General features: G+C 42.7%; 1 protein-coding gene across 3 annotated transcripts in view; it reads left to right on the top strand.

Annotated features, from left to right (window-relative positions):
* The window catches only part of LOC126100919 (uncharacterized protein CG4449), a 153,428-nt gene that overhangs the window by 106,150 nt on the left and 19,298 nt on the right, over positions 1–27,980 (top strand). For all 3 annotated transcript variants that reach the window (XM_049911586.1, XM_049911585.1, XM_049911584.1), the window contains exon 6: positions 7,546–7,690. In XM_049911586.1, coding sequence (XP_049767543.1) covers positions 7,546–7,690 — 145 coding nt within the window. The remainder of the gene's footprint in view (positions 1–7,545; positions 7,691–27,980) is intronic.

The following is a 27,980-nucleotide window of genomic DNA, read 5'->3' as shown; positions in this document are numbered from 1 at the left end:
GCTTGGATGGCGTGTACAGGTACAGCTGCCCGTGCAGCTTCAACACAATACCACAGTTCATCAAGAGTAGTGACTGGCGTATTGTGACAAGCCAGTTACTTGGCCACCATTGACCAGACGTTTTCAGTTGGTGAGAGATCTGGAGAATGTGCTAGCCAGGGCAGCAGTCAAACATTTTCTGTATCCGGAAAGGCCTGTACAGGACCTGCAACATGCGGTCGTGCATTATCCTGCTGAAATGTAGGGTTTCGCAGGTATCGAATGGAGGGTAGAGTCATGGATTGTAACATATCTGAAATGTGACGTCCACTGTAAAAGTGCCGTCGATGCGAACAAGAGGTGACCGAAACGTGTAACTAATGGCACCCCATGCAATCACGCTGGGTGATACGCCAGTATGGCAATGACAAGAACATGCTTCCAATGTGCGTTCACCGCAATATCGCCAAACACGGATGCGACCATCATGATCCTGTAAACAGAACCTGGATTCATCCGAAAAAATGACGTTTTACCATTCGTGCACCATGTTCGCCACTGAGTACACCATCGCAGGCGCTCCTGTCTGTGATGCAGCGTCAAGGGTAACCGCAGCCATGGTCTCCGAGCTGATAGTCCATGCTGCTGCAAATGTCGTCGAACTGTTCATGCAGATGGTTGTTGTCTTGCAAACATCCCCATCTGTTGACTAAGGGATTGAGACGTGGCTGCATGATCCGTTACAGCCATGTGGATAAGATGCCTGTCATCTCATGGCGTTCCGTATTACCCTCCTGAACCCACCGATTCCATATTCTGCTAACAGTCATTGGATCTCGACCAACACAAGCAGCAAAGTTGCGATACGATAAACCGCAATCGCGATAGGCTACAATCCGACCTTTATCAAAGTCGGAAATGTGATGGTACGCATTTCTCCTCCTTACACGAGGCATCACAACAACGTTTCACCAGGCAACACCGGTCAACTGCTGTTCGTGTATGAGAAATCGGTTGGAAACGTTCCTCATGTCAGCACGTTGTAGGTGTCGCCACTGGTGTCAAACTTGTGTGAATGCTCTGAAAAGCTAATCATTTGCATATCGCAGCATCTTCTTCCTGTCGGTTAAATTTCGTGTCTGTGGCATAATATCTTCTTGGTGTAGCAATTTTAATGGCCAGTAGTGTATCTTCTGAAGGTGAGCCCTTAGTTACAGGGACGTCCTTTAAGCAGGTATACCTATCAGCTGACTTCAATCTAAAAAAGGTGCAGCTCTAACACCAACTAGTAAGGAATTTTTCCATGAGTGATCCCACCCCCATCACCACTACCACCACCCACTACACTGTCACCTATAAGTTAGCCAGCCTCCCCTTCCCATATCTATTGAGGTGCAGGCCATGCCAAGTGAAACTCGATCTACTGATGGACCCAACTGGCATCACTGATATGTGACCCTGCCCTCTGCCATCAGCACCCTCCCCAGCCCCATGTTAACGCACCTAACAGTTGCATTAAGGTGAGGCACATAATGACGCTGAATCAGTTGCACAAAGTGCACATTAGTACCACCAGTTTGAATAGCTATCTTTACCAGGTCACCACGTACATTGTATTCCCCGTCCCTATCAAGACTGTTCCGTGCTTGACCCACTGCACACTATCTGATCCTCCTTCACAAAATTCCTACATAACTTCCCTATGCTGTCAGTCACTGGAGCCAACCATGCATCAGGTTTCACAATGCTGGTGACTCGGTACTCACTCCCCAGCACTTCCTGCAACTGCTGGCCCACACCTCTACCGTGCGAACTACCTAGCAGCAGAACCTTCTTCTTTCTGTTAGACTCTGGAGCTGACCTAGGCGTCCTAACTGCTGAGGGCTGCTGCATATGTGTGTGCTGCCACCTACTGCCAGGTACTCCATATCAGTGACCTCAGTAGTCATTAGAAATTGTGAGAGAGCAAAATGGGGCGCTCTACAGAATTCACAGACTTTGAATGTGGCCAGGTGACTGAGTGTCACTTCTGTCGTACATCTGTATGCGAGATTTCCACACTCCTAAACATGCCTAGGCCCACTGTTTCCGATGTGATACTGAAGTGGAAACGTGAAGGGACACATACAGCACAAAAGCGTACAGGCCGACCTTGTCTGTTGACTGACAGGCCGCTGACAATTGAAGAGCGTCATAATGAGTAATAGGCAGACATCTATGCAGACTATCACACAGGAATTCCTAACTGCATCAGGATCTACTGCAAGTACTATGACAGTTAGGCAGGAGGTGAGAAAACTTGGATTTCATGGTTGAGCTGCTGCTCATACGCAACACATCACGCTGGTAAATGCCAAACGATGTCTCGCATGGTGTAAGGAGCGTAAACAGTGGAAAAATGTTTTGTGGAGTGATGAATCATGGTACACAATTTACCGATCCGATGGCAGGGTGTGAGTATGGCGAATGCCCGGTGAACGTCATCTGCCAGTGTGTGTAGTGCCAACAGTAAAATTTGGAGTTGCGGTTATGGTGTGGTCGTGTTTTTCATGGATGAGGCTTGCACCCCTTGCTGTTTTGCATGTCACTATCATAGCAAAGACCTGCATTGATGTCTTAAGCAACTTCTTGCTTTTCACTGTTGATGAGCAATTCGGGAATGGCGATTGCATCTTTCAAAGTGATCGAGCAGCTGTTCGTAATGCTTGGCCTGTGGCGGAGTGGTTATACGACAGTAACATCCCTGTAATGGACTGGCCTACACAGAGTCTTGACCTGAGTGCTATAGAACACCTTTGGGATGTTGTGGAACACTGACTTCGTTCCAAGCCTCACCGACCGACATCGATACCTCTCCTCAGTGCAGCACTCCATGAAGAATGGGCTGCCATACCCCAAAAAACCTTCCAGCACCTGATTGAACGTATGCCTGCTAGAGTGGAAGCTGTCATCAAGGCTAAGGGTGGGCCAACACCATTTTGAATCCCAGCATTACCAATGGAGGGCGCCATGAACTTGTAAGTCATTTCAGCCTGGTGTACGGATACTTTTGATCACATAATGTAGTTGGGGCTTGCTGATCTCCGTTCATATTTAACATAAAATGTAGCACTTGTAATGGTGATTCTAATTGAGATTCTGTGATTAAGCCACAACATATTGAAGGCTGATTTTCAGTTTTAAATCGGCACCTTTAAGAGCTAGCAGGTATGTAGTCATCTTGAAATGAATTTCTATATCTGTCTTTCATCTTCATCAAAATAAGTATTTGGGCTTAGCTTGCTTTGTGATGATGCCATTGAAAAATTTTGACTTGTATCACAGATCTACATACGTCACAATTGTTTTTGGTCAGCTCTCCAAATCTTGCGCTTGAATTCATATCATCACGTAATTTTCTTGTGAAATTTTGCTATTGTTCAGAAGTATCAGTTTTTGTTTCTTCTTGCTGTAAAGTGGTCACAAGATCTTGAATTAGCTGTTTGAGTCATGAAATGCTCGCTTGAGAACTGCTAGAGTTTTTAGTAATTTCTTTGAATGGTTTCATTAATTCTACAAATTTTTGAACATGTGCAGATTATCATTATTGGATTGAATGTGAGTACAAAATTAGCGATTCCTTGAGCTTTGAAAATTGTTCCATCATATAGAACGTGCTGTTCCAGCTGGAAATAGAAGAAATGAAATTAACAGATAGGCTTTTCATAAAAACGAGGCACACAATACTTACAATAAAGATTTACCATAAAATTAAAAGCAATTTCTATATATATTTAATAATATTTACCATGTTGGGCAATCCTGAATGACAGATATAGCAGGTTGATTAAGGCATTCCCTTTGAATTTTTGCCAGCTCAGTTTGTGTGACTGAGGAATGATTTAAGTAGGTGGTGGTTTTTTCCAATTTAGCAGTAATTTGTAGCAGCTACTTCTGTGATTCCGCAGCAGCTCGAATACAAAGCTGAATCTGATGTATTGTGCAATTCACATAATCAAAGCCGGACAACTGCAGTGCTTTAATTATGTTAGATCCATAATCACGAACAATACAATGCAATGCTTGGTGATTTATGCCCCATTCTTGAAGCATCATTTCAAATTTTGTTGATATTAGTATGTTATCCGTATGATGCCCAGCCATGACTTCACATTCCAAAATTATAGACGTCTTGTGAAAATCCTTTGAAATATCATGAGAAGTAAAACTAAGTAATGGATTTCCAGAATGTAGATCAGACCATATGTCAGTTGTGAAAGACATTTTTTCAAACTCTTATGTAAATTTTTGATTTTTCTTGCCAGCTTAATGTACAAGTTCTTGCACAAATATGAAGTAAAAAATTCATGACCTTACAACTTATATTTTGGAAGAGCAGCATTCATTATTCAGTGAATGGCAGTACCATTGACAAAATTAAGCGGTGTAAGTTCTGGAGAGCAATCATTTCAGCAGTCACATGATCCATTTGTTGAGACTTTAGGTATGAGGAGTCCCAATAACCATTTACTTGTAGACTTTCTTACCAAGTAAGTTGTTGTGTTAGCATATTTGGCCAGAGTAAAAGAAACATATAACAACGACGCAATAAAAATAGTAAAATAAAATACCCCAAGAAATTAAATAAGTAAAAAGTACTATAAAAATAAAATTCCAAGTTGTTAAGTAGAGCACATCAATAATTTATAACATGCCCAGCTAAAGTGGCAGTCATAAAAGGAGCATTTCTGAAACAATCTGTAAATCAAGCTGCTGTTTCTTAGTAGAGTGTTAATTTATAAATATTGGATTTTATTCTTCATACTGCATACTAGGTTTCAGTAACTTATTTACCATCATTAGTGTTTATTTTAGAACTGGTGATGGTCAAAAGTTATTGACACCTGGTATGCAATATGGAGAATAAAATACAATAAAGAAATTAGTATTTCACTGAATAAATGCAACGTGATTGGTATTGGCTCAAATTATAAACAGTTACGTGTGTACACTCACTCTCCTACAGATAAATGAAAGATAAAATTCTTAGAAATGTTTTTATATAGAGTGCAATTACTTTTTAAAGTGCTCACCTTAGGTTGGATGAATGGCAATTTAAATTTTGTGGAATATTGCTAACATACACCCATGTGCAGCTCGTGTACTATAGTGGTGTATTTATTCAATGCTGCAGACTATTATATGCTTATGTCATTAAGTGCTGGCACCAACAAGAAAAGTCACATTATCTATCAACTTGTAACCAGAACTAAGGTTTGGGTGAGATCTTTAAAATGTTATCGTATTGTGAATCATTCAGATAAAACAGTTTTTGCACCAGCAGTGGACAGAGGTCACCCTATAATAATTGAATTATATTATTAGTATTGACTACATTGTTAGATAAATATTGACTAACATTTTGTTTTTCACCTCCACTGAAAGTTTGATAATTTTGATCTAACTTCCCAAACTCCATGAACTTCTTGCCATGTAATAATTTAAGATGACTCTTCAGTGCAGTGGTTGTGCACCCTTTTTGCGAATATAGTTTGTCACAGATTTTGCGTTTGGCACTCAAATCATTCATCTCATTAAAACAATTTCAAGTGACTTGTTTTTGGTTTCATTATTTCACTCTTAACTAATTATTCACCACAAAACCGTTGCCTAAAAAACACTGTACATCATAGTAATATTATACAGAAACACAAAGTAGACTGACAAGTGAGAAAATACTATACTTTTGCGGCAGTGGACAGAGATCACTGTTTAATAATCCAATAAATGCAATAATCGCTATGGGTACGTGTCAGCTTGCTATATGCCCCACTCAACGAACTCCTATCTGTGCAGCAGCTGATGCATTGGGCCAATAAGCCCGCACATTGACAATATCACCTTCGTTAAAATTTCTGATAAATTTCCGATATAAAAATGCAGAACTCTGTATGGATACGGATGTGAAAAAATGTGCAGAACTTCCCAGTTGCGGAAGCAGAAGCAGAGGTCTGTGGCATCACTAGCCTTTTTTAGAAATGAAATTATTAGATTCTTGTATGTACAGGATCTTTTCAGAAACTTAATTGTATGATCAAAAAGATATCTTGGCAAGGAATGAATTGCAATAGCAGCAAAATGTAAATATGGATAGAGAGACTCTGAAACAATTAACTAGTTTTAAATACCTAGGTGGCAGAATTACCAGTGAGGGTAGATTCTGTCAGAAGATCATATGCAGAATTTCACAAATGAAAACATTGTTCAGTAATAAGAAGATAATAACATTGAATAACAGTAGTTGAAACACCAGTATTAACAAGTAAAAACTTTTGCTAATAGTAAAAGGCTACAGGCCTTTCAGAAAGCCTGATGAAAAGAAATTTTCAATAATGAAGTAGAAAAAAGATTGCTGTGGAGGACTGTCAGTGAATAGAACCACTGGGTTGGATACTTTTATAGACATTATTCTTTCACAGCAAAAATCGTACAAGAAAATATGTGAAATAAGAATGCTCTAGAGAGACCAACAATTTAGTACATCAAGCAGATAGCACATAATGTAGAAGTAATAAGTGAACTGAATAGAATTGCAAAGATAGAGGCAAATGGAGGATAAAATGTGCTGTCAAGTGGTCTGCAGATTGAGAACAATGGAAGAAATAGATAAATGATGACAACAGTAACAGCAGTTTCTATTTCAATGTTTTGCAGTCTGGAGAGATGTGGGATCCTGAATTACTCAATTTCAGGTTCACCATACGGGAGGAATGGTCATTAATCAGAGATATAACAGGAACACTCATTCAAGACAAAAAAGTGTAATAAAGATGGGCTCTAAAATGCATACCTTAATAAGAGCTGTGAGCTCTTCATATTAGATACTGTGAAACAAATCTCTTCTACTCCCATCTCTTTCCTTTCCATATGTTTGGAGGAGGTAGTATGGAGGGGAACCACATTGTCTAGTACATATGGGCTCTAAAATGAGTACCTTAAGAGCCATGAGCACTTTTTCAGCTGAGGAGATGTATTTCACAGTAGTGAAGGTGAAAAAGTGCTTCTAGCTCTTAAGAGATGCATTTTAGAACCCAAGTTAACTACATTTTTTGTGCTTTGAGTGATTGTTCCTATCATATCCCTGAATTTGACCATTCCTCTCAGGACATCCTGTATTTCCTTCTTTTAAAATATGATGGAAAAAATGTTGTGTATCTTTCCTTCTGTGAAACTGAATGTAAAGAACTCCTCTTAACTGCCTGCTCAGTTGCACTGCCACCTAATGGACAGATGTAATGATGGCTGCCTTAAACTGATAAGCTATACCAGCTACAGTCATGTAACTTGACACATTTCAGAGAGGGGACCTATCATTGTGCGTGTCCTGCAAATTGCAGGATGCAGGAAACAAGAGTCCAGTGTAACCAGAAGATTGCATCTAGATATTGTGAATGTACTTGTGGTGAATTTATAAAAATTTTCTCTATATTTTATTGCTCTGCAAGAATACAAACTTGTTAACATTGCCAGTTTTTTATTTTAACAATACTAATCTAAAATAGTACAATATATTTCCAAAATTTTCAGCATCAGAAGATGAAAACTATCTTCCAGTTCTTCAGTGATTTAGAAGGTGTTACTGAAGATAAGTTGTTATTTATGCTCAATGACAAACAAATTCATCCAGATGATACGCCAGGTTCATTGAAACTAACGGTTGTAGATTTCATTGGTAAGTATCTACCATTTCTCCAGATAAAGTTTTGAGCACATGTAGTAATATGTTAATGGCTGTCTTTTGCAAGATGCAGAATTATCTTTGGTTATCCATAAATATCTGACAACTGCTATTGTGCCTTTTATGATATTTTTCTCTGAAAATGTTAATTAATATTGAAGACAGTGTTGCATTAATGTCTTATTATCTGAACTTTATCTAAAAGCATTAATTTACACACTTGCAACTACATACATGTAAAGATTTTTAATGAAAGAACTTAATATCACCAAGATTGCTCGTTGCCTTGCTAATTACATAAATTTGGCAATTTTTAAATGAAAAGAAAATTTTTCTTTCTTAGGTCCAGTGTATTTTTCAAGACTGACTCCTTACATTTTGAAATCCTGTGAAGTTTGAAGAACAAGACTATTGTGTTCTTGTTAATTATCTTTTCCCAGATTTTATGCTACAGTATGTGAATCTGAAAAAATTGCATTTATGGCTTTTCCTGTTAGAATAGGTTTCAGATTCTTTGCATTACATTTGCAAATGGCAATCCATTGATTTAATTGTTTCTTGATCTTTTGCTGGATGTAATGTGGTTACGATTCCTATCTACTATAACCTGCGTCATTTAGGATGGTGCTTCCACCCATTGAGGAGGAGCGGCAGGGAAGTGTGGATGGGATGAGATCTGTGTGTGCTTGACAGCAGAAAACAAGCACACATAGTTTGTATTGCTGAACTTTGTTGCTGCGGACAACAGTCAGTCAGTGCGAGGGCGTTACTATGGGGTGACCTAAAAGTCCGTTAACATTTTAAAATGCACTAATTCACGGCATAATTCAGGTAGAGAGGTTGAAATGGCCTGAAGTTTTATTGGAACCCGAAACGAGTGCAAGAACTGGCCAACAAATGGCGGTGGACAACCACATTCAAGTGACGCCGCATGAAACTGGTACATAATATTATACATTTAGATCTATGAGGTGAATAGCAATAATTGTCATTTATTGTGTTTTTGGACTGGATTATTAGTAAATATGTTATACACAACAAAATTAACTTTAACACAAAATGAAATCATTACATTTGCTTGACAACTACTTCTACTCCATAGAACTGTTAAAAATGTACATTAGGCATATATGTAGGTGTGTTTGACTATACTTCAGTGTAATCACTGTGCGTAAAGAAGAATTACTGGTAGAAAAGACTAGTGTAAAAGACTATTGTAAAAATGGTCAGTATGTTGACATATTTTCTCTGTCAATGGACATTATGACTGTAAATTAACTCATTTGACATTACAGTGAGAGACTTCATTTATTATTCATTGAACAAGCAAACAGTTAACCATCTTTTGTGAATAATTCAAGGGAATACTGCCTGATAATGTTGAAAACCGTAAATATCTCAACAGATAACCCTCCCTTTCATTTTATGGCATTTTCCAATTTGTGCCTTGAAAATGACAGTAGTTTGTCAAAATAACGGACTTTTCACGAATTTATCTGGCCACATTCTCACCAGTTATTAGAGCATAAAATACTCCGAAAAAAGCCTAACTTCTCTTTGGGCAATACATTGAACATTATGGTCTGCATACGTCATAGGATAGAAATTCCTAATGAATGAAGGCTAGAAAGTTCTCACATATTATGTATGCAACTGATAAGTTGACAAATACATTTTTTTAAACCACAATTCTTCAAGATCAAGATATATTATTACTTTACTTTGTTCCAAAGTTTACATTGTAATACCATTGTCACTGCTGTTTGACTTTCTGTCCGAACCTTCTGACTGTAAATTTACAAGAATAGATCCAAAGCTTAGGTTCATCTTCCCCTCCCTATCAAAGTCTTCTTCCTAAAGCTTTTCAGTGTGCCGCACATTGCATACACATGGTGAAGAGGGGACCTTGTCTCTTGTGTTGTGGGTTGGCAGGAGAGCCAACACCGGTATGAGAGGAAGCCGAAAGGCACGCGTTTTAGCTCACGCAGGCTGGCATGAGGTCTGGAACAGGACAAGGAAATTAGACTTTAGCAAAAAACGTACGTAGCTGCTGGAATACTTAACTTTAATCCATAAATGGTGAACATCGCTCTTGATGGTACATTATTCATAATCTCAATAGTAACTGGCAATGGCGCCTTGCTAGGTCGTAGCTGAAGGCTATGCTAACTATGCTAACTATCGTCTCGGCAAATGAGAGCGTAATTTTGTCAGTGAACCATCGCTAGCAAAGTTGGTTGTACCACTGGGACGAGTGCTAGGAAGTCTCTCTAGACCTGCCGTGTGGCGGCGTTCGGTCTGCAATCACTGATAGTGGCGACACGCGGGTCCGACGTATACTAACGGACTGCGGCCGATTTAAAGGCTACCACCTAGCAAGTGTGGTGTCTGGCTGTGACACCACATCTTGTGTCTTGGACAAGTGATTCATTGTCTGTTACCTTGAATATTTCTTTTTTTCTCTCCTACACAGTCTTTAATCTGTACTCAAATTAATTCCATCAGATTATGCTATCAGTGATATGCAGGTAAACACAAACTGTGTGACCACATTCACTCGGAAAAATATTCGAGTTCGTACATTCTTTCGTGTGAGTTGTATAAATTAATGAGCGCTGCAGGATTTCGGAACGAGTCTGGCTTATATTGTCTGGGATATTTTCATTCTTAAGGCAGAGCACAATATGCATTTTCCTGGCGTTTGTATTTGGTGTTTTCTCAGTAGCTGAATGATAACTGCCTTGGTACATTACAATGACCGACTTTGAAACAAAGTATGGCAAGAGTATTTTTCAATGAACCACTTCTTTAAACTGACAGCATTAATTTGTGAATAGTAGTCACTGCTTTTTTCTTACACCTAAATACAAGTTTACTCTCAAGAGCAAACCCAGTTATCTGAGTACCTTTTCCTATGGAAATTTTAAAACTATCAGTACTCTCACTCATTTTCCTGTGGGTCTTCTTGAAATGATTCTTATTCTCCCATGTTTCATCAAGGTAATACAACGTTGAACCACCTCCTCTTCTTTTATCATGCATCTTTGTATGGGATGTGTTTTGTACTGCACCATGTCATTTCTTTCAACTAAAAATGCTCTTCTTAACAATTTGAAACCAATATCTTTTAAAGTATCTTTACATCGACAAAGCACTGCCTTTGAAAGCCAATTGTATCATGCTTAATTGTAACACACTTTTGTGATATTGGATATTCACCATTCACATGGAGTACTGTAAAACATCATTGTCAGAACCATCCATTTGTGCTACATGTTTCTTGTGATTTGAAGCTTTCCAGGTGACATAAAAACAACCTTTCGTAAGGTTCCTACAGCTCTGACACTTCTGTTTACAATCCTCTTTACAGTTCTTTTGCCGAGACGACAAGCTTCTGCAGTCCATTCTAGTGTCTTCAGATGTCATCAGTAGGAGCTCTGCTTTAAAATTCAAATTTGAAAAAGTTATGAATGTGGTAAATAATCCCGCTCACCTGCTCATGAAGCAGTTCGTGTTTATTGCCATCACCTGACATTATTTTAATTGCACTAGAACATTTACAGGTACACATTCCCAGCCATATTTAAAAAAAAAGGAAAGAAAGAAAACAATGACTGTTGAATGAGTAATTTGATTGTCGCAAAGTACGGCAACAGTGCAGCACGCAGGAGAGATCTCACCGTCCAGTTGTAACTTGTGGCTAGCTCCTTGGAAAGAGAATGAATCTTACTTGCTACCAGTGGGTAATGGAGGGAGATGCCCAGAATGGCTGAAATTGGGCCGCCTTCCTACGTGGCACAAACTTAATGTGATTTGAATACCATTATGAGAAATTAATTACAAAAGTTTAGTTTTGATCAATTGTAGCAATTGTTACATTCCTCATATTAATGGCGTCCTTACTTACTTATGTGCAAGCTATGTCCTATTTTGAATTGTTACTTATTTCCTTTTCTTCGTCGTTGTGACCTCAGTTAGGCTTGTTACATCCTCAGTATTCTTTAAGTTCTCATGGCCGCAACAAAATTCAATGACATAGTTGTGGTACATGTCATCTGACAAATTCGAATACTTTGAGGATGTATCACATATAGATGAATTTTGTGTAATGAAATTTGTATCATCCAGAATTAACACAGAATTACTATATTGGTGTTACTGTTTTACACTCATCCATTTTATTGGTTCTTTATCATCGGTCAACGAAGTTTTTAAAGTTGGTCTTAAAAGAAGTATGAAAGCTTGACTGAAGCTAATTCCACACAAACTGTTACATCTTTGCATTAGTCATGAAACACTCTTCACCAAGAACATCCTTGATGGGTCCAAATGTGTGAAATCCATACAGTGACAGTTCTGGATGGTAGTCTCAATGTTCGAGGGCAGTTCAGTGCATGCAGAACGTAGCCATGAACTTACCAGTAGACCAGTGTTTCTTGACATTCTCCTGTGCTCCCTCACCATATGTATATACAGGGTGTCCCTCCTAAAAGTCATTAGGTGCATTTTCTCTGGTGTTCCAGTTGATATCAGTATCGTTTTTGTATTGTGTAGCTGGAGTCAGCCCAAACAAATAGTGCTCACCACATCTTTCATGTGATGCCCGTGACACGCATTTGGGAGTATGATGATTCAAACTCATGTCTGACCATCTTGATATAGATTTTTTGTGACTTCCCTAAATTACTTCAGGCAAATGCTGGGATGGTTGCTTTGAAAGAGCACAGCCAATTTCCCTCCCAATGCTTCCGTAAGCCAAGCCTCCACTCCTTCCCTAATGACCTCATTGTTGACGGGATGTTGAACACTAGTCTCCTCCTCCTCATGTGGTTCCTAGTGTTGACAGAAAGTGTCAGTTTGTTTCCTGTTATGAGATAAATGATTTTTAAAGAGGAATTATAAGTGCCTGTTTGAAAGAGTGCTTCAGAAATAGTCCAGTGCAATATTTGATTTATCAGCATGTATTTTTCAGGGACAGTAAAACATGAAGAATAACCAGTACTCCAGCAGTGACAGCACTACCCTGGACTACTTTGACCAGTACTGCTGAGCATGCAACGTGCTGAATCGCAGCTGGATCACCCTTTATTATTCATGTTTTACTGTCCCTGTTAATATTTATTGATAAAACCAGTATAGCATGAGACTAATTTGGGAGTGTTTATTGAATGGGCACATAAAATTCTGGTCTAAAAATAATTGCTTCAGCATGCTGGGAGTTTTGTAAAATTGTTTTGTTTGAAATGGGAAACAAACCAACATTTTGTGTGGACATTGGGAGTGGCATGAAAGCCATGACGAGCAGTAATTACTTGGGCTGACTCTGCTTATACAATGCAACAAAAAAATTGCAAATATCTGCCAAAACACCAGAGAAAATGCACCTGACAGTTCTTTGGAGAGACACTAGGTAAATATATTGCTCAAAAACAGTCTAAAAGGCTTGTAAGGAAGTTGCAGGGTAGAATGTGATGAGAAATAACTCCCCCCCCCCCCCCCCCCCCCCCCCCCCATTTCCATGATCATTTTTTCCGGCCAAGAAATGGTGTTTATAAAAACTTGAAGCTTATGCTTCTTACTTTCGATATGCAAGTGAATGCTTGTTGTCTTTTATGAACTTTCAACAAAGTAACATTGGAGAAATGCAATTGGGTAAGATTTCAGAGATAACATGAATTGTGCAATTTGTGTGTCATCTCTCGCACTGGCCTATTAGCTGCCCCACTTACTCAGTGAGTTACATAAATTTTGATATATTTTCTAGCTGTCAGTGAATGCTCATTTGGAAAGAAATTACATATTATTCATATTCCTTGTGATAATTATGAATATATTTAAAAATTCAGATTACGAATTAGATGCTTAAAAAATTATTTTTGCAAATTCTTTGTGCCCACAACTAGGGACTTGAAAATGAAACATCTACTTTGGGTGAAATTAGCATTTATTTATGCATTTTTTAAAATGACTAGGCAGTAACTTTAAAAGATTGCCATTCTATGTGCCTAAAAGTGAAATCGGTTGCAATAAATAAATGAATAAATAAAAACAAAAAATTGGTGATAGGAGATAAAATTACAATAAAAGAGAATAAATAGCGTTTATTCACCATGTTGGGTGGAATGTTTGCTTTCGCAAAAACTTCAACATTTTTTTTTCCTTCTTCTCCCGAGTATAAATGTAGATGTAGATGTAGATGAAGTGATTTGTGCTTGTTTTCTTCTTGTGGTTCTATTTAAGCTTCCAGTAAATGATCTTGTCTGTTGAGAAGCTGCAGCACTATCTTCTAAGTATGATCAAAATGTGTTGAACAGTTTCATTTCCCTGTCACTATAGTCAATCAAAAAATTCAACTATCCAAGGGTTGAAGAGCAGTGCTGTGATATAAGCCATGCCACAGTGTCTTAGGGCTGGTAGACTACACCTATTGTTTGTGCGTCTGTGAAAGCAGAACTGATCTTCGGGATTACTGATCCCTTCCGGTGTTGTTAGAGTCATACTGAATCCTGTGATGGAACAAGTTTAGACTCTTCACATATTTCAAAATAAGAAAAGAAAACAGTGAGCAATGCACAACGCAAAGAAAAGTAGAGTGTACAAAGCATTTGATAACGGCTACCGCACAATTGCTTGCTGAAGTTGGTAGCATCATAAACGAAATAATTCAGGGGCAACCTCTACCGCTGTCTTACACAGTCATAATTCAGAACCCTCCTGCCCCACCTAAAACTGTCATGTTGAAATGTCCACATAGTAACAACTTAAGCACACAGACAAATGTGCATATTTCTACCTAGTGACTACACTAGATGACAGAAGTTGTAGGACCCCACCTAATGTCATGTTGGGCCTCATTTTGCTCAGTGTAGTGCAACAACTCGAAGTGACATGGATTCAACAAGTCATTGTAAGTCCCTTGCAGAAATATTGAGCCATGTTTCCTCCATAGTCCTCCATAATTGTGAAAGTGTTGCCAGTGTAGGATTTTGTGCACAACCTCTGGATACTGTCCAATAAATCTGTGATGAGATTCATGTCAGATGATGCGGGTGGCCAAATCACTCGCTTGACTTATCTGGAATATTCGTCAGACCGATCGCAGACTACTGTGGCCCGATGGCATGGCGTATTGTCATCCATAAAAAGAAATCCATTGTTGTTTGGGAACATGAAGTCCACGAATGGTTGAAAATGATTACCAAACAGCCAAATATAACCATTTCCAACCATAATTGTTTGTTGGACCAGAGGACCCAGCTCATTCTATGTAAACACAGTCCACACTATTATGGAGCCACTGCCACCTTTCACAGTGCCATGTTGACAACTAGGATCCATGGTTTCATGGGGTTTGCATTACACTTGAAGTCTACCATCAGCTCTTAGCAACTGAAATCAGGACGCATCTGATCAGGCCATAGTTTTCCAGTCATCTAGAGTACAACTGATATGGTCACAAGTCCAGGAGAGGCACTGCAGGTGGATGTGGTACTGTTAGCAAAAGCACCTGCTTCAGTTGTCTGCTGCCATAGCCTATTGAATGCCAGATTCCACCTCAATGTCGTAACAGATACATTTGTAATACTCCTCACATTGATGTCTGTGATTATTTCGTGCAATGTTGCTTATCTGTTGACACTGACAATTCTATACAAACGCCACTGCTCTTGGTTATTAAGTGCATACCTCATGGTGAGAGGTAATGCCTGAAATTTTGTGTTCTAGACACACTCTTGACACTGTGGATCTCAGAATTATTGGTTTTCCTAATGGTTTCCAAAATGAAATATCCCACACATCTACTTCCAACTACTATTTCGTGTTCAAAGTCTGTTAATTCCATGATGCAGCCATAATCACGTTGGTAACCTTTTCACATGAATCACCTGAGAACAAATGGCAGCTCCACCAACGCGCTGCCCTTTTATACTTTTTGCACACGATACGACCACCATCTGTTTATGTGTGTATAGCTATCCCATGACTTTTACCACCTCTGTAAGTTTCCATAGACAGAGTGTGTCATACTCGTACCATTCAGTCAGCCATGGGGGATATAGCATCAGAGTATAACATACAAGTGCAGTGATATGCTGTTACATTAATGTATAGGTACACACTTTCTTTTGGAAACATGTTCAAACACACATTCTCCTTCCAAATTGGGCTTTGTCTGATAAGCTAAACCAATAATTGAAAATTTCTTACCTTTTTGATATTTATGTGCAGGAAAAAAACTATTTCAAATCATCTCTGACAAAATTGTTCATGTGCACACATTTTGTTATGAAACAGCACTTGTTAAGTCATTTTGCATTTTCTCATTTTGAGGCAGAATTTGGGTTTATATTTACATTTATCACAAATGCTAATTTTGCAAGTCCCTGCTAATAACATTAGAATACAACCAAAACTGCAAAAGCCCTAATGAAGCACTCACTGTTCATCGATAATTTTATAAACTACTTTTCTTCCTACTGCAATGACAAATCATCAATTGTGACTGGCTCTATTGTACGAAATGAGTGACTTTTTGAACAAACAACGTATTTTTGGTTTCCTTTAGGTGCACGTTGGATACCACGTTTAGTTTTGACAACTCAGTGATATTTATGGTCTTCAAATTTGATACAAACTCACTTGACTACCACACTTGGGGAACTTTATGGTGAAGACATCAAAGCCATGAACTTCTTGAAATGCCTTGAAAGGAGGAACTTAGGAACAGTTAGATTATATCTACTACAATGTTACTGGGCATTCATTTGGTGGGAACTCCATTACGGTTGTGACATCAAAGTGCCAGTTCAGCTTCTGTATTTTAAGTTCATAAATGTATTGCATTGTGAGGCTATTAGAATTGCAAGTGAAGCTTGTAAGAAAGGTCTCATTCAGAGCTGTTGCCTAGAAGCTAGTGAGCAGAATCTACCTGTCTGAGGACTGTTCATCATTGCAAAAGTCACGCATTGAGTTTCTTGGCTTCACCCTTGTTGCATATCCACAAACAGAGCAATTATTTGTCAGTTATCCACAAGGTAGGAAGTTGTAGGGATCTGGTAGATTCATCTCAAAGTGGGATGCAACATTGCAGGTGTGAAAGTTCTCCTGTATGGTCAGAGCGAGAGAAACATGAGGCTTTAAGCCTATGGACTGTGTTTTTCATTGCAAATAATTAATTGTGGTATGTTTGTTGGTGAATATGTAAAAGGTTTCAAATTTGATGAAGGACAAGAAGTGAGAACATAAACATCACTGTCGTTGTTGAGCAAATAGTCGACCTTGAGTTGGTGTTTGAAAGGTGCCTAGTGCAGTATGAGTTGACACAATGTACATTTGGAGTACAAACAAAGACAGCCAGCAGTTCAAGTAAAGGGCAAGCGTAGTTCCTGCTCTCCCAGACAAATGTGTCTCGTTGTTTATGTTGCACATGTCAGTAGTTCTATATGTTGTAGATACCAAGCAGTGTTTAGGTTTCAGGTAAAAAATAATTTGATGTGATTGCTAATGAAGATGTGATTACATGCTCAATATAAAAGATTAAATAATAAATTAGGAATAAAGATAGTAAAGAATATTAAGTGACAGTGTGAGTAACTGAACATAGTCTTTCAGAATACCATCTTAGGAAGGTTAACTGGTAAATATTGCTTATTTCAAGTCACAAAAAAACATAATTGTAATGCTGGTGGTGAACGTGATTAAGTTGTTCCTCTCCTGGGTAGCAATGAGTGACAGAAGCGATTCTATGTGTCTCATCAGCTGATAGGTGAGGAGTATTTGTGTGGATTGAACACAAGGACCTATTTCAGGGAAAGGGTGGGGTAAGCGAGTATATTTAGTCTTAGAGTTCCACTGTCATCTGTCTCTAAAAAGAGTGTACTAGAGGCAGACCCCATGTCCTTTTATGAATAAATCTTGTTACCTTATTGATTAAAAAAAATTGAAGCATTGTAATTGTGTTCCATTCTCATATCTCATATATCTCTCTCTCTCTCTCTCTCTCTCTCTCTCTCTCTCTCTCTCTCTCTCTCTCCCCCCCTCTCTCTCTAGTGTGGCCATTGTTCATCTTGTACTTTTAAGTACTGACAACAGTTAAAATAAATAACAATATTTGGAATCAGTATTGATTCTTTTTTAAAAATTAACTGAAGAAAACCACATAGAATTGCAGGAAGAAGACAGGTTTGTTGAATGTAATGTCAAAGCAGAGTAACTTTTGCTAAACACAAAAAGAAAATGGCCCTTTTTCCCAAAACAGGAAAGCCTTTGCAGTTCTTCAGTTTCAATAATAGTGTGTCATAAACTTAGCTAACATGTTGGTAAGATTTGTTGTGTGGTGACTGATTTGATGGTGTACTGCTCTAACGGTTTGAACAACTTAAAGTGGTGAAGTATGTGTGCAACCTTCCCACTTCTTTTACATGAGTCGACTTACTTGTGAATGTGCAGCCGATCTTCTTCGTTGGTTAGACGGTTACTGGAATCTCTAAAAACTTTTTGTCCAAAGAATGACGATAACTAAAGGAAAATATAAGTCTCTCTCTCTCTCTCTCTCTCTCTCTCTCTCTACTCGTGAAATAAGTAGGTACTCAAAGCAATAGTTTTAGTTCACGCTCGGTGTATTTCAACTTCCATAAAGAACAACATGTAATTTCTCACGTAAATATTTGACATCTTGTAAGTTGCCCGTCTTGTCTCCCATTAGACTCCATTAAGTTACATTTACAACGGAGTTGGTTTAACAATCACATCTCTATTACACAGATATCAGAAACATGTCTTGCCTCTAGCAAGTCCGAGTTAATAGTTACTTAAGTCTTCTCAACTCAGCTGTTCTTTTGTCACTAACAATAGTCCCAATTACAAAACAGCACAGAATAACACAGAAGTTCCTTGATTCTTCCGTGTGCTTTCACTATGACTTCCATGGATCGACCGACAGGTACTTGTCGGTGCTGTTCGACCGCCATGTCTACAGTCTTCTCATGACAAATTTCAGATCTGCACACACACAGGTGATGCACAGTAGATAAGGTTCCTTTCTCCCACTCACCCCCCTGCGGGTCCGGGGTAAGAATAGGCCCGAGGTATTCCTGCCTGTCGTACGAGGCGACTAAAAGGAGTTTCAACCGTTTCGGCCTTCCATGTGATGGTCCTCCTTGGGGTTTGACCTCCATTTTTCAAAATTCTACAGAAGTACGAGCCTTCTGGGGAAGGACACCTTACGTGGTGTACCACTGGTCCTAAGTGCACTAAGACCTTGGCACTCTGCATTACACCGGCGTTGTAACCATACCCACTATTCCTCAAATTGGGCCTAAACGCCTGATGGGTTGTCCAAGTTACGCCCATAGTGCATCTCCATCTGCACCAGCGATCATGATGGACTTTCCATGGCACCAGAAATCCAGCACGGTAGCCAGCCCGTTGTGGTGGGGTCGTCATGTACCCTCTAGGTTGTAGCCCCCTGACAACACTGGGATCGTACTGCCGATACCTGAGCTGCACCCTCCCCACGTCGGCCAAGGAGTAGATGCCCGTCTCCTTGGGGCATCAGGACTCCCGGCAATGGTCATCCTGCCAGGTGGCCCTTGCTGCGGCTGGGTGGCGCCCGTGGGGAGAGCCCCTGGTCGGAGTGGGTGGTATTGGGGCGGACGTTTCGCAGATGAAACGTCACCACGTATCAGGTCGCTCTGCGGCCGAGTCTTTCAAAAGAAAAGGTACCGTTTCTAGTTCTGGTTCTCCTGCCCTTTCCCCCTTGGCCACTCCATGGGAGGAGGGACAGGCCCGCCGGCTTGGGGCGAAGTACTTCCCCCGCTATTTGGTCTGTTCTCGAACCGATGGGGGGACATTCGCCACCTCCAAGCCCATGTTCTTTGTTCAGCACATTGAGGACATCTTCGGGGAAATTGAGGCTCTCAGCAAGATGCGTTCAGGGTCCGTTCTTATCAAGACCACCTCCGCCACACAGTCGGTGGCGCTCCAGGCGTGCGACCGCCTAGGGGACATCCCAGTCTCCATTGTCCCACATCTGGCACTAAATAGGACGCAGGGGGTTATTTTTCATCGTGACCTCCTGCTACAATCTGATGAGGAGCTCAGGGCCAACCTGGAGCGCCGAGGCGTGCATTTCGTCTGGCGAGTCCAGTGCGGCCCCAAAGACCGTCGCATCGACACCGGGGCCTTTATCCTCGCCTTCGAGGGGGACGTTCTCCCGGAGAAGGTAAAGGTGATGTGCTACCGGTGTGACGTGCGACCCTACATCCCGCCTCCTATGCGCTGTTTTAGGTGTTTGCGCTTTGGGCACATGTCGTCACGGTGTGAGGCTGAGCCCCTTTGTGGTGATTGTGGACATCCTCTTCGTGAGGAACATACATGCACCCCACCACATCGGTGCGTTAATTGTCCTGGCGTCCACTCGCCTCGATCCTCAGACTGCCCCGCATATCAGAAGGAGAAGAAGATACAAGAAATCAAAACTTTGGATCGGCTCTCTTATTCTGAGGCCAGGAAGACGTATGACCGCCTCCATCCCGTGCCATTGACCACTTCGTTTGCCTCAGTTGTGTCCACTCCTTCCGCGGTATCCTCACCCCTATTCTGTCCCCCCTTCGCCTCCTCCGCCCATCAGGGGGCTCTGCCTCCGCCTCCCAAATCCCTCCCTTCCAAATCCTCCTCCCCCGTGGCCCCCACCCCCTCTGCTCCAGGGGCCACCCTTCCTCCTCCTTCTCCCCCCATGCCACCTGAGAAGCGATCCTCTTCTCAGGCGTCCATCGGGGAAACGTTCCGGACCCCACCTTCCGAGGTCCGGCGTTCCAAAACGGACCCCGCGCGTGAGGACCTTCTTCGGGTCCAGCCCACCATCCCTGTGCCTCCTTGGCCTTCCAAGAAGGCCTCCAAGAAGAAGTCTCTATCCCCGTCTCCACCCCGGCGCGTTTCGTCTGACGCTCCATCCGTGAGTCGCTGCTCCCGGCCGTCCTCAGTTTCGCCGGGACGCTCTGCTGCCAGGCGCTCAGCTGGCCTTTCGTCGGCAAATGATGCTGCCCCTCCTACACAACCAGGGACAGCGGCCGCAGCTGGCGACGAGTCGATGGAACCGGATCCGCCTCCCGTCGGTTGTAGCGTTGTTCCCTCGCAACCTGGCTCTCCGCGGCTGTCGAGGTGACCAGCTCTTCCCCCGTCTCGTTCCCCCGACTTTTTGACTAGCGATGGCGTTGTTTCATTGGAACATAAGAGGTATTCGATCTCATCGGGAGGAATTACGACTGCTCCTCCGCCTGCTCTGTCCGCTCGTCCTTGGACTCCAGGAAACCAAGTTGCGCCCGACTGACCGTATTGCCTTTACCCACTATACCTCGGAGCGGTATGACCTCACCCCTGTGGACGGTATCCCAGCTCATGGTGGGGTCATGTTGCTCGTTCGGGACGATGTCTATTACCATCCCATCCCATTGACCATCCCACACCAAGCAATAGCTGTCCGCATTACTCTTTCTGCTTTTACTTTTTCAGTTTGTACCATCTACACTCCACCGTCGTCTGCTGTTAGTCGGGCTGACATGATGCACCTGATCGTTCAGCTTCCCCCGCCGTTTTTATTGTTTGGCAACTTCAATGCCCATCATCCCCTTTGGGGCTCTCCTGCATCCTGTCCAAGAGGCTCACTCTTGGCAGATGTCTTCAACCATCTCAATCTTGTCTGCCTCAATACCGGCACCCTGACTTTCCTCTCGGACTCTACTCATACCTACTCCCACTTGGACCTCTCGATCTGTTCTACCACTCTTGCCTGTCGGTTCGAGTGGTATGTCCTTTCTGACACCTATTCGAGTGACCACTTCCCCTGTGTCGTTCGTCTCCTGCACCACACCCCATCCCCACGTCCTTCGAGCTGGAACATACTGAAAGCTGACTGGGGACTTTACTCATCCCTGGCGACCTTTCCGGACCCCGATTTTCCCAGTTGCGACAGTCAGGTCGAATACCTCACGGCTGTTATCATCAATGCTGCCAAACGTTCAATTCCTCGTACTACTTCTTCTTCACGTCGCGTTTCCGTCCCCTGGTGGAACGAGGCTTGTAGGGACGCTATCCGTGCCCGACGACGTGCTTTACGCACCTTTCGCCACCATCCTACGTTGGCGAATTGTATTGAATACAAACGACTCCGAGCGCAATGCCGTAGAGTCATCAAAGACAGCAAAAAAGCTTGTTGGGCCTCTTTCACCAGCTCCTTTAACAGTTTTACTCCCTCTTCCGTCGTTTGGGGTAGCCTGCGCCGGCTGTCTGGCATTAAGGCCCACTCCTCGGTACCTGGCCTGACCTCAGGTAATGCGGTCCTTGTTGATCCTGTGGCTGTCTCCAACGCCTTTGGCCGCTTTTTCGCGGAGGTTTCAAGCTCCGCCCATTACCATCCTGCCTTCCTTCCCAGGAAAGAGGCAGAAGAGGCTCGGCGACCTTCCTTCCACTCGCTGAATCTGGAAACCTATAATGCCCCCTTTACTATGCGGGAACTCGAACGTGCGCTTGCACTGTCCCGGTCCTCTGCTCCGGGGCCAGATGCCATTCACGTTCAGATGCTGGCACACCTTTCTCCGGCGGGCAAAAGCTTCCTTCTTCGTACCTACAATCGCGTCTGGACCGAAGGTCAAGTCCCCATGCGTTGGTGTGACGCCGTTGTTGTTCCTATACCCAAACCCGGGAAGGATAGACACCTTCCTTCTAGTTACCACCCCATTTCTCTTACAAGCTGTGTCTGTAAGGTGATGGAGCGCATGGTTAATGCTCGGTTAGTCTGGATTCTTGAATCTCGACGGCTACTTACTAATGTCCAGTGCGGCTTTCGTCGCCGCCGCTCCGCTGTTGACCACCTTGTGACCTTGTCGACATTCATCATGAACAACTTTTTGCGAAGGCGCCAAGCGGTAGCCGTGTTCTTCGACTTGGAGAAGGCTTATGATACCTGTTGGAGAGGAGGTATCCTCCGCACTATGCACAGGTGGGGCCTACGCGGTCGCCTGCCCCTTTTTATTGATTCCTTTTTAATGGATCGAAAGTTTAGGGTACGTATGGGTTCCGTATTGTCCGACGTCTTCCTCCAGGAGAACGGAGTGCCTCAGGGCTCCGTCTTGAGCGTAGCCCTTTTTGCCATCGCGATCAATCCAATTATGGATTGCATTCCACCTAATGTCTCGGGCTCTCTCTTTGTCGATGACTTCGCGATCTACTGCAGTGCCCAGAGAACATGCCTCCTGGAGCGCTGCCTTCACCGTTGTCTAGACAGCCTCTACTCATGGAGCGTGGCAAATGGCTTCCGGTTCTCTGAAGAAAAGACGGTTTGTATCAACTTTTGGCGATATAAAGCGTTCCTTCCGCCATCCTTACATCTCGGTCCCGTTGTTCTCCCATTCGTGGACACAACTAAGTTTCTAGGGCTCACGTTGGACAGGAAACTGTGTTGGTCTCCACATGTCTCTTATTTGGCGGCCCGTTGTACATGTTCCCTTAATGTTCTCAGAGTTCTTAGCGGTTCATCTTGGGGAGCGGATCGCACTGTCCTGCTTCGCTTGTATCGGTCCATAGTCCGATCGAAGCTGGATTATGGGAGCTTCGTCTACTCGTCCGCTCGGCCGTCCCTCTTACGCCGGCTCAACTCCATCCACCATGGGGGGATACGTCTTGCGACCGGAGCCTTCTACACTAGTCCTGTCGAGAGTCTTTATGCTGAAGCTGCCGAGTTACCGTTGACCTACCGGCGCGACGTACTGCTGTGTCGGTATGCCTGCCGGCTGTCGTCTATGCCCCTCTTACAAGTCCTTCTTCGCCGATTCTCTCGACCGTCAGTACGGGTTGTATGTGTCTGCCCTGCTGCCCCCCGGAGTCCGCTTCCGTCGCCTGCTTTGACAATTTGATTTTGCCCTCCCTACCACCTTCTGAGAGGGTGAGAGCCCGACACCACCTTGGCTCCAGGCTCCGGTTCATATTTATCTCGACCTCAGCTCACTCCCGAAGGAGGGTACTCCGGCTGCAGTGTATTGCTCACGGTTTGTCGAACTTCGTGCTCGACTTGCCGGTCACGCCTTTATTTACACCGATGGCTCCAAAACTGATGATGGTGTCGGCTGTGCCTTTGTCGTCGGGGCCGCCACCTTTAAATACCGGCTCCTCGACCAATGTTCCAGCTTTACGGCCGAGCTTTTTGCTCTCCATCAGGCCGTTCAGTATGCCCGCCGCCACCGCCATTCATCATATGTACTCTGCTCTGACTCACTCAGTGCTCTTCAAAGCCTTGGAGCTCCCTATCCGGTCCATCCCTTGATTCAACGGATACAGCAGTCCCTCCATTCTTTCGCTGATAATGGTGGTTCTGTCAGCTTTCTGTGGGTTCCCGGCCTGGGAATGAGGCCGCGGATGCTGCAGCCAAGGCTGCAGTCCTCTTGCCTCGGCTAGCCTCCCATTGTGTCCCGTCATCCGACGTTCGTGGGGATGTATGTAAGAGGCTTGTGTCGTTGTGGTGGGATGCTTGGTCATCCCTCCAAGGAAACAAGCTCCGGGCAGTAAAACCGCTCCCAACTGCTTGGACAACATCCTCCCGACCATCTCGGCGCGAGGAGGTCCTTCTGACCAGGTTGCGGATTGGGCATTGCCGGTTTAGCCACCGCTACCTGCTCTCCGGTGACCCAGCCCCGCAGTGCCCTTGTGGTCAGGCATTAACAGTGCACCATGTTTTATTGTCGTGTCCCCGTTTTAGTCAATTTCGTGTTGTCCTGTCCCTGCCATCTACTTTACCGGATGTTTTAGCTGATGACGCTCGAGCAGCTGCTCGTCTTCTGCGTTTTATAACTTTAACTGGCTTGTCCAAAGACATTTAATCTCTTTACTTATTTTGTCTGCATCTTTGTCAGGTCCTTCTGGTGTCCCCTCCATCCCCTTGCGTTTTACCAGATTCCATGTGCTCTACCAACAGTGACTGGGCGCTAATGACCTCAGCAGTTGAGTGCCCTTAAACCCAACCAAAAAAAAAAAAAAAAAAAAAAAAAAAATCTCCCACTCACATCTAAAATATTGTGTGTTTGAAATGGTGGAAGGCCGAGTGGTTCTAGAATTTACACAGGAATTCTCGAATCACAACACTGCAGTGATTGGGTAAGGTCAAGATAAGTAAAATGATGCAATATAATGGTGTATGTAACAGAATGAATGTGTGTTATTGGTTGTCTGCTGTGCTTTGTTGTAAGATGTCATGATTGGTACACTGAGTGTCACTTAGGCTTCTAATAGCAAGCATCAGTGACAAGTACAATCAGTAAAATAACGGGTTGCACCAGTACTATTGCAGTGTATGGTAGTGTCTTGGGCAGGTAGTAATTAGACATTGACATGGCAATTCAGGATCTACATCTACATGACTACTCTGCAATTCGCATTTAAGTGCTTGGCAGAGGGTTCATCGAACAACAATCATACTATTTCTCTACCATTCCACTCCCGAACAGCGCGTGGGAAAAACGAACACCTCAACCTTTCTGTTCGAGCTCTGATTTCTCTTATTTTATTTTGATGATCATTCCTACCTGTGTAGGTTGGGCTCAACAAAATATTTTCGCATTCGGAAAAGAAAGTTGGTGACTGAAATTTCGTAAATAGATCTCGCCGCGACGAAAAACGTCTTTGCTTTAATGACCTCCATCCCAATTCGCGTATCATATCTGCCACACACTCTCCCCTATTACGTGATAATACAAAACGAGCTGCCCTTTTTTGCACCCTTTCGATGTCCTCCGTCAATCCCACCTGGTAAGGATCCCACACTGCGCAGCAATATTCTAACAGAGGATGAACGAGTGTAGTATAAGCTGTCTCTTTAGTGGACTTGTTACATCTTCTAAGTGTCCTGCCAATGAAATGCAACCTTTGGCTCGCCTTCCCCACAATATTATCTTTGTGGTCTTTCCAACTGAAGTTGTTCGTAATTTTAACACCCAGGTACTTAGTTGAATTGACAGCCTTGAGCTTTGTACTATTTATCGAGCAATTGAATTCCAACGGATTTCTTTTGGAACTCATGTGGATAACCTCACACTTTTCGTTATTTAGCGTCAACTGCCACCTGCCACACCATACAGCAATCTTTTCTAAATCGCTTTGCAACTGATACTGGTCTTCGGATGACCTTACTAGACGGTAAATTACAGCATCATCTGTGAACAACCTAAGAGAACTGCTCAGATTGTCACCCAGGTCATTTATATAGATCAGGAACAACAGAGGTCCCAGGACGCTTCCCTGGGGAACACCTGATATCACTTCAGTTTTACTCGATGATTTGCCGTCTATTACTACGAACTGCGACCTTCCTGACAGCAAATCACAAATCCAGTCGCACAACTGAGAGGATACCCCATAGGCCCGCAGCTTGATTAGAAGTTGCTTGTGAGGAACGGTGTCAAAAGCTTTCCGGAAATCTAGAAATACGGAATCAACTTGAGATCCCCTGTCGATAGCGGCCATTACTTCGTGCGAATAAAGAGCTAGCTGCGTTGCACAAGAACAATGTTTTCTGAAACCATGCTGATTACGTATCAATAGATCGTTCCCTTCGAGGTGATTCATAATGTTTGAATACAGTGTATGCTCCAAAACCCTACTGCAAACTGACGTCAATGATATAGGTCTGTATTTCAATGGATTACTCCTACTACCCTTCTTAAACACTGGTGCGACCTGTGCAATTTTCCAATCTGTAGGTACAGATCTTTCGGTGAGCGAGCGGTTGTATATGATTGCTAAGTAGGGAGCTATTGTATCAGCGTAATCTGAAAGGAACCTAATCGGTATACAGTCTGGACCTGAAGACTTGCACGTATCAAGCGATTTGAGTTGCTTCACAACCCCTAAGGTATCTACTTCTAAGAAACTCATGCTAGCAGCTGTTCGTGTTTCAAATTCTGGAATATTCCATTCGTCTTCCCTGGTGAAGGAATTTCGGAAAACTGTGTTCAATAACTCCGCTTTAGCGGCACAGTCATCTGTAACAGTACCATCGGCACTGCACAGCGAAGGTGTTGACTGCGTCTTGCCGCTTGTGTACTTTACATACGACCAGAATTTCTTTGGATTTTCTACCAAATTTCGAGACAATGTTTCGTTGTGGAACCTATTAAAGGCATCTCGCATTGAAGTCCGTGCCTAATTTCGCGCGTCTGTAAATTTTAGCCAATCTTTGGGATTTTGCGTTCTTTTGAACTACACATGCTTTTTCCGTTACCTCTGCAACAGCATTCGGACCTGTTTTGTGTACCATGGGGGATCAGTTTCATCTCTTACCAATTTAAGAGGTATGAATCTCTCAATTGCTGTTGCTACTATATCTTTGAATTTGAGCCACATTTTGTCTACATTTGCATAGTCAGTTCGGAAGGAATGGAGATTGTCTCTTAGGAAGGCTTCTAGTGACACTTTATCCGCTTTTTTAAATAAAATTATTTTGCGTTTGTTTCTGGTGGATTTGGAAGAAACCGTATTGAGCCTAGCTACAACGACCTTGTGATTACTAATCCCTGTATCAGTCATGATGCTCTCTATCAGCTCTGGATTGTTTGTGGCTAAGAGGTCAAGTGTGTTTTCGCAACCATTTACAATTCGCGTGGGTTCGTGGACTAACTGCTCGAAATAATTTTCGGAGAAAGCATTTAGTACAGTCTCGGCGGATGTTTTCTGCCTACCACCGGTTTTGAACAAGTATTTTTGTCAACATGTCGAGGGAAGGTTGAAGTCCCCACCAACTATAACCGTATGAGTGGGGTATTTATTTGTTACGAGACTCAAATTTTCTCTGAACTGTTCAGCAACTATATCATCGGAGTCTGGGGGTCGGTAGAAGGAGCCAATTATTAAGTTAGTTCGGCTGTTAAGTGTAACCTCCACCCATACCAATTCGCACGGAGTATCTACTTCGACTTCACTACAAGATAAGCCACTACTGACAGACACAGACACTCCACCACCAATTCTGCCTAATCTATTTTTCCTGAACACCGTCTGAGACTTCGTAAAAGTTTCTGCAGAACTTATTTCAGGCTTTAGCCAGCTTTCTGTACCTATAATGATTTCAGCTTCTGTGCTTTCTATTAGTGGGCCGGCCGGTGTGGCCGTGCGGTTAAAGGCACTTCAGTCTGGAACCGCGTGACCGCTACGGTCGCAGGTTCGAATCCTGCCTCGGGCATGGATGTGTGTGATGTCCTTAGGTTAGTTAGGTTTAATTAGTTCTAAGTTCTAGGCAACT

The sequence above is a fragment of the Schistocerca cancellata genome, chromosome 9 (genome assembly GCF_023864275.1).
Source record: "Schistocerca cancellata isolate TAMUIC-IGC-003103 chromosome 9, iqSchCanc2.1, whole genome shotgun sequence".
Lineage (NCBI taxonomy): Eukaryota > Metazoa > Arthropoda > Insecta > Orthoptera > Acrididae > Schistocerca > Schistocerca cancellata.
This window is presented reverse-complemented; position numbering and strand designations above follow the sequence as displayed.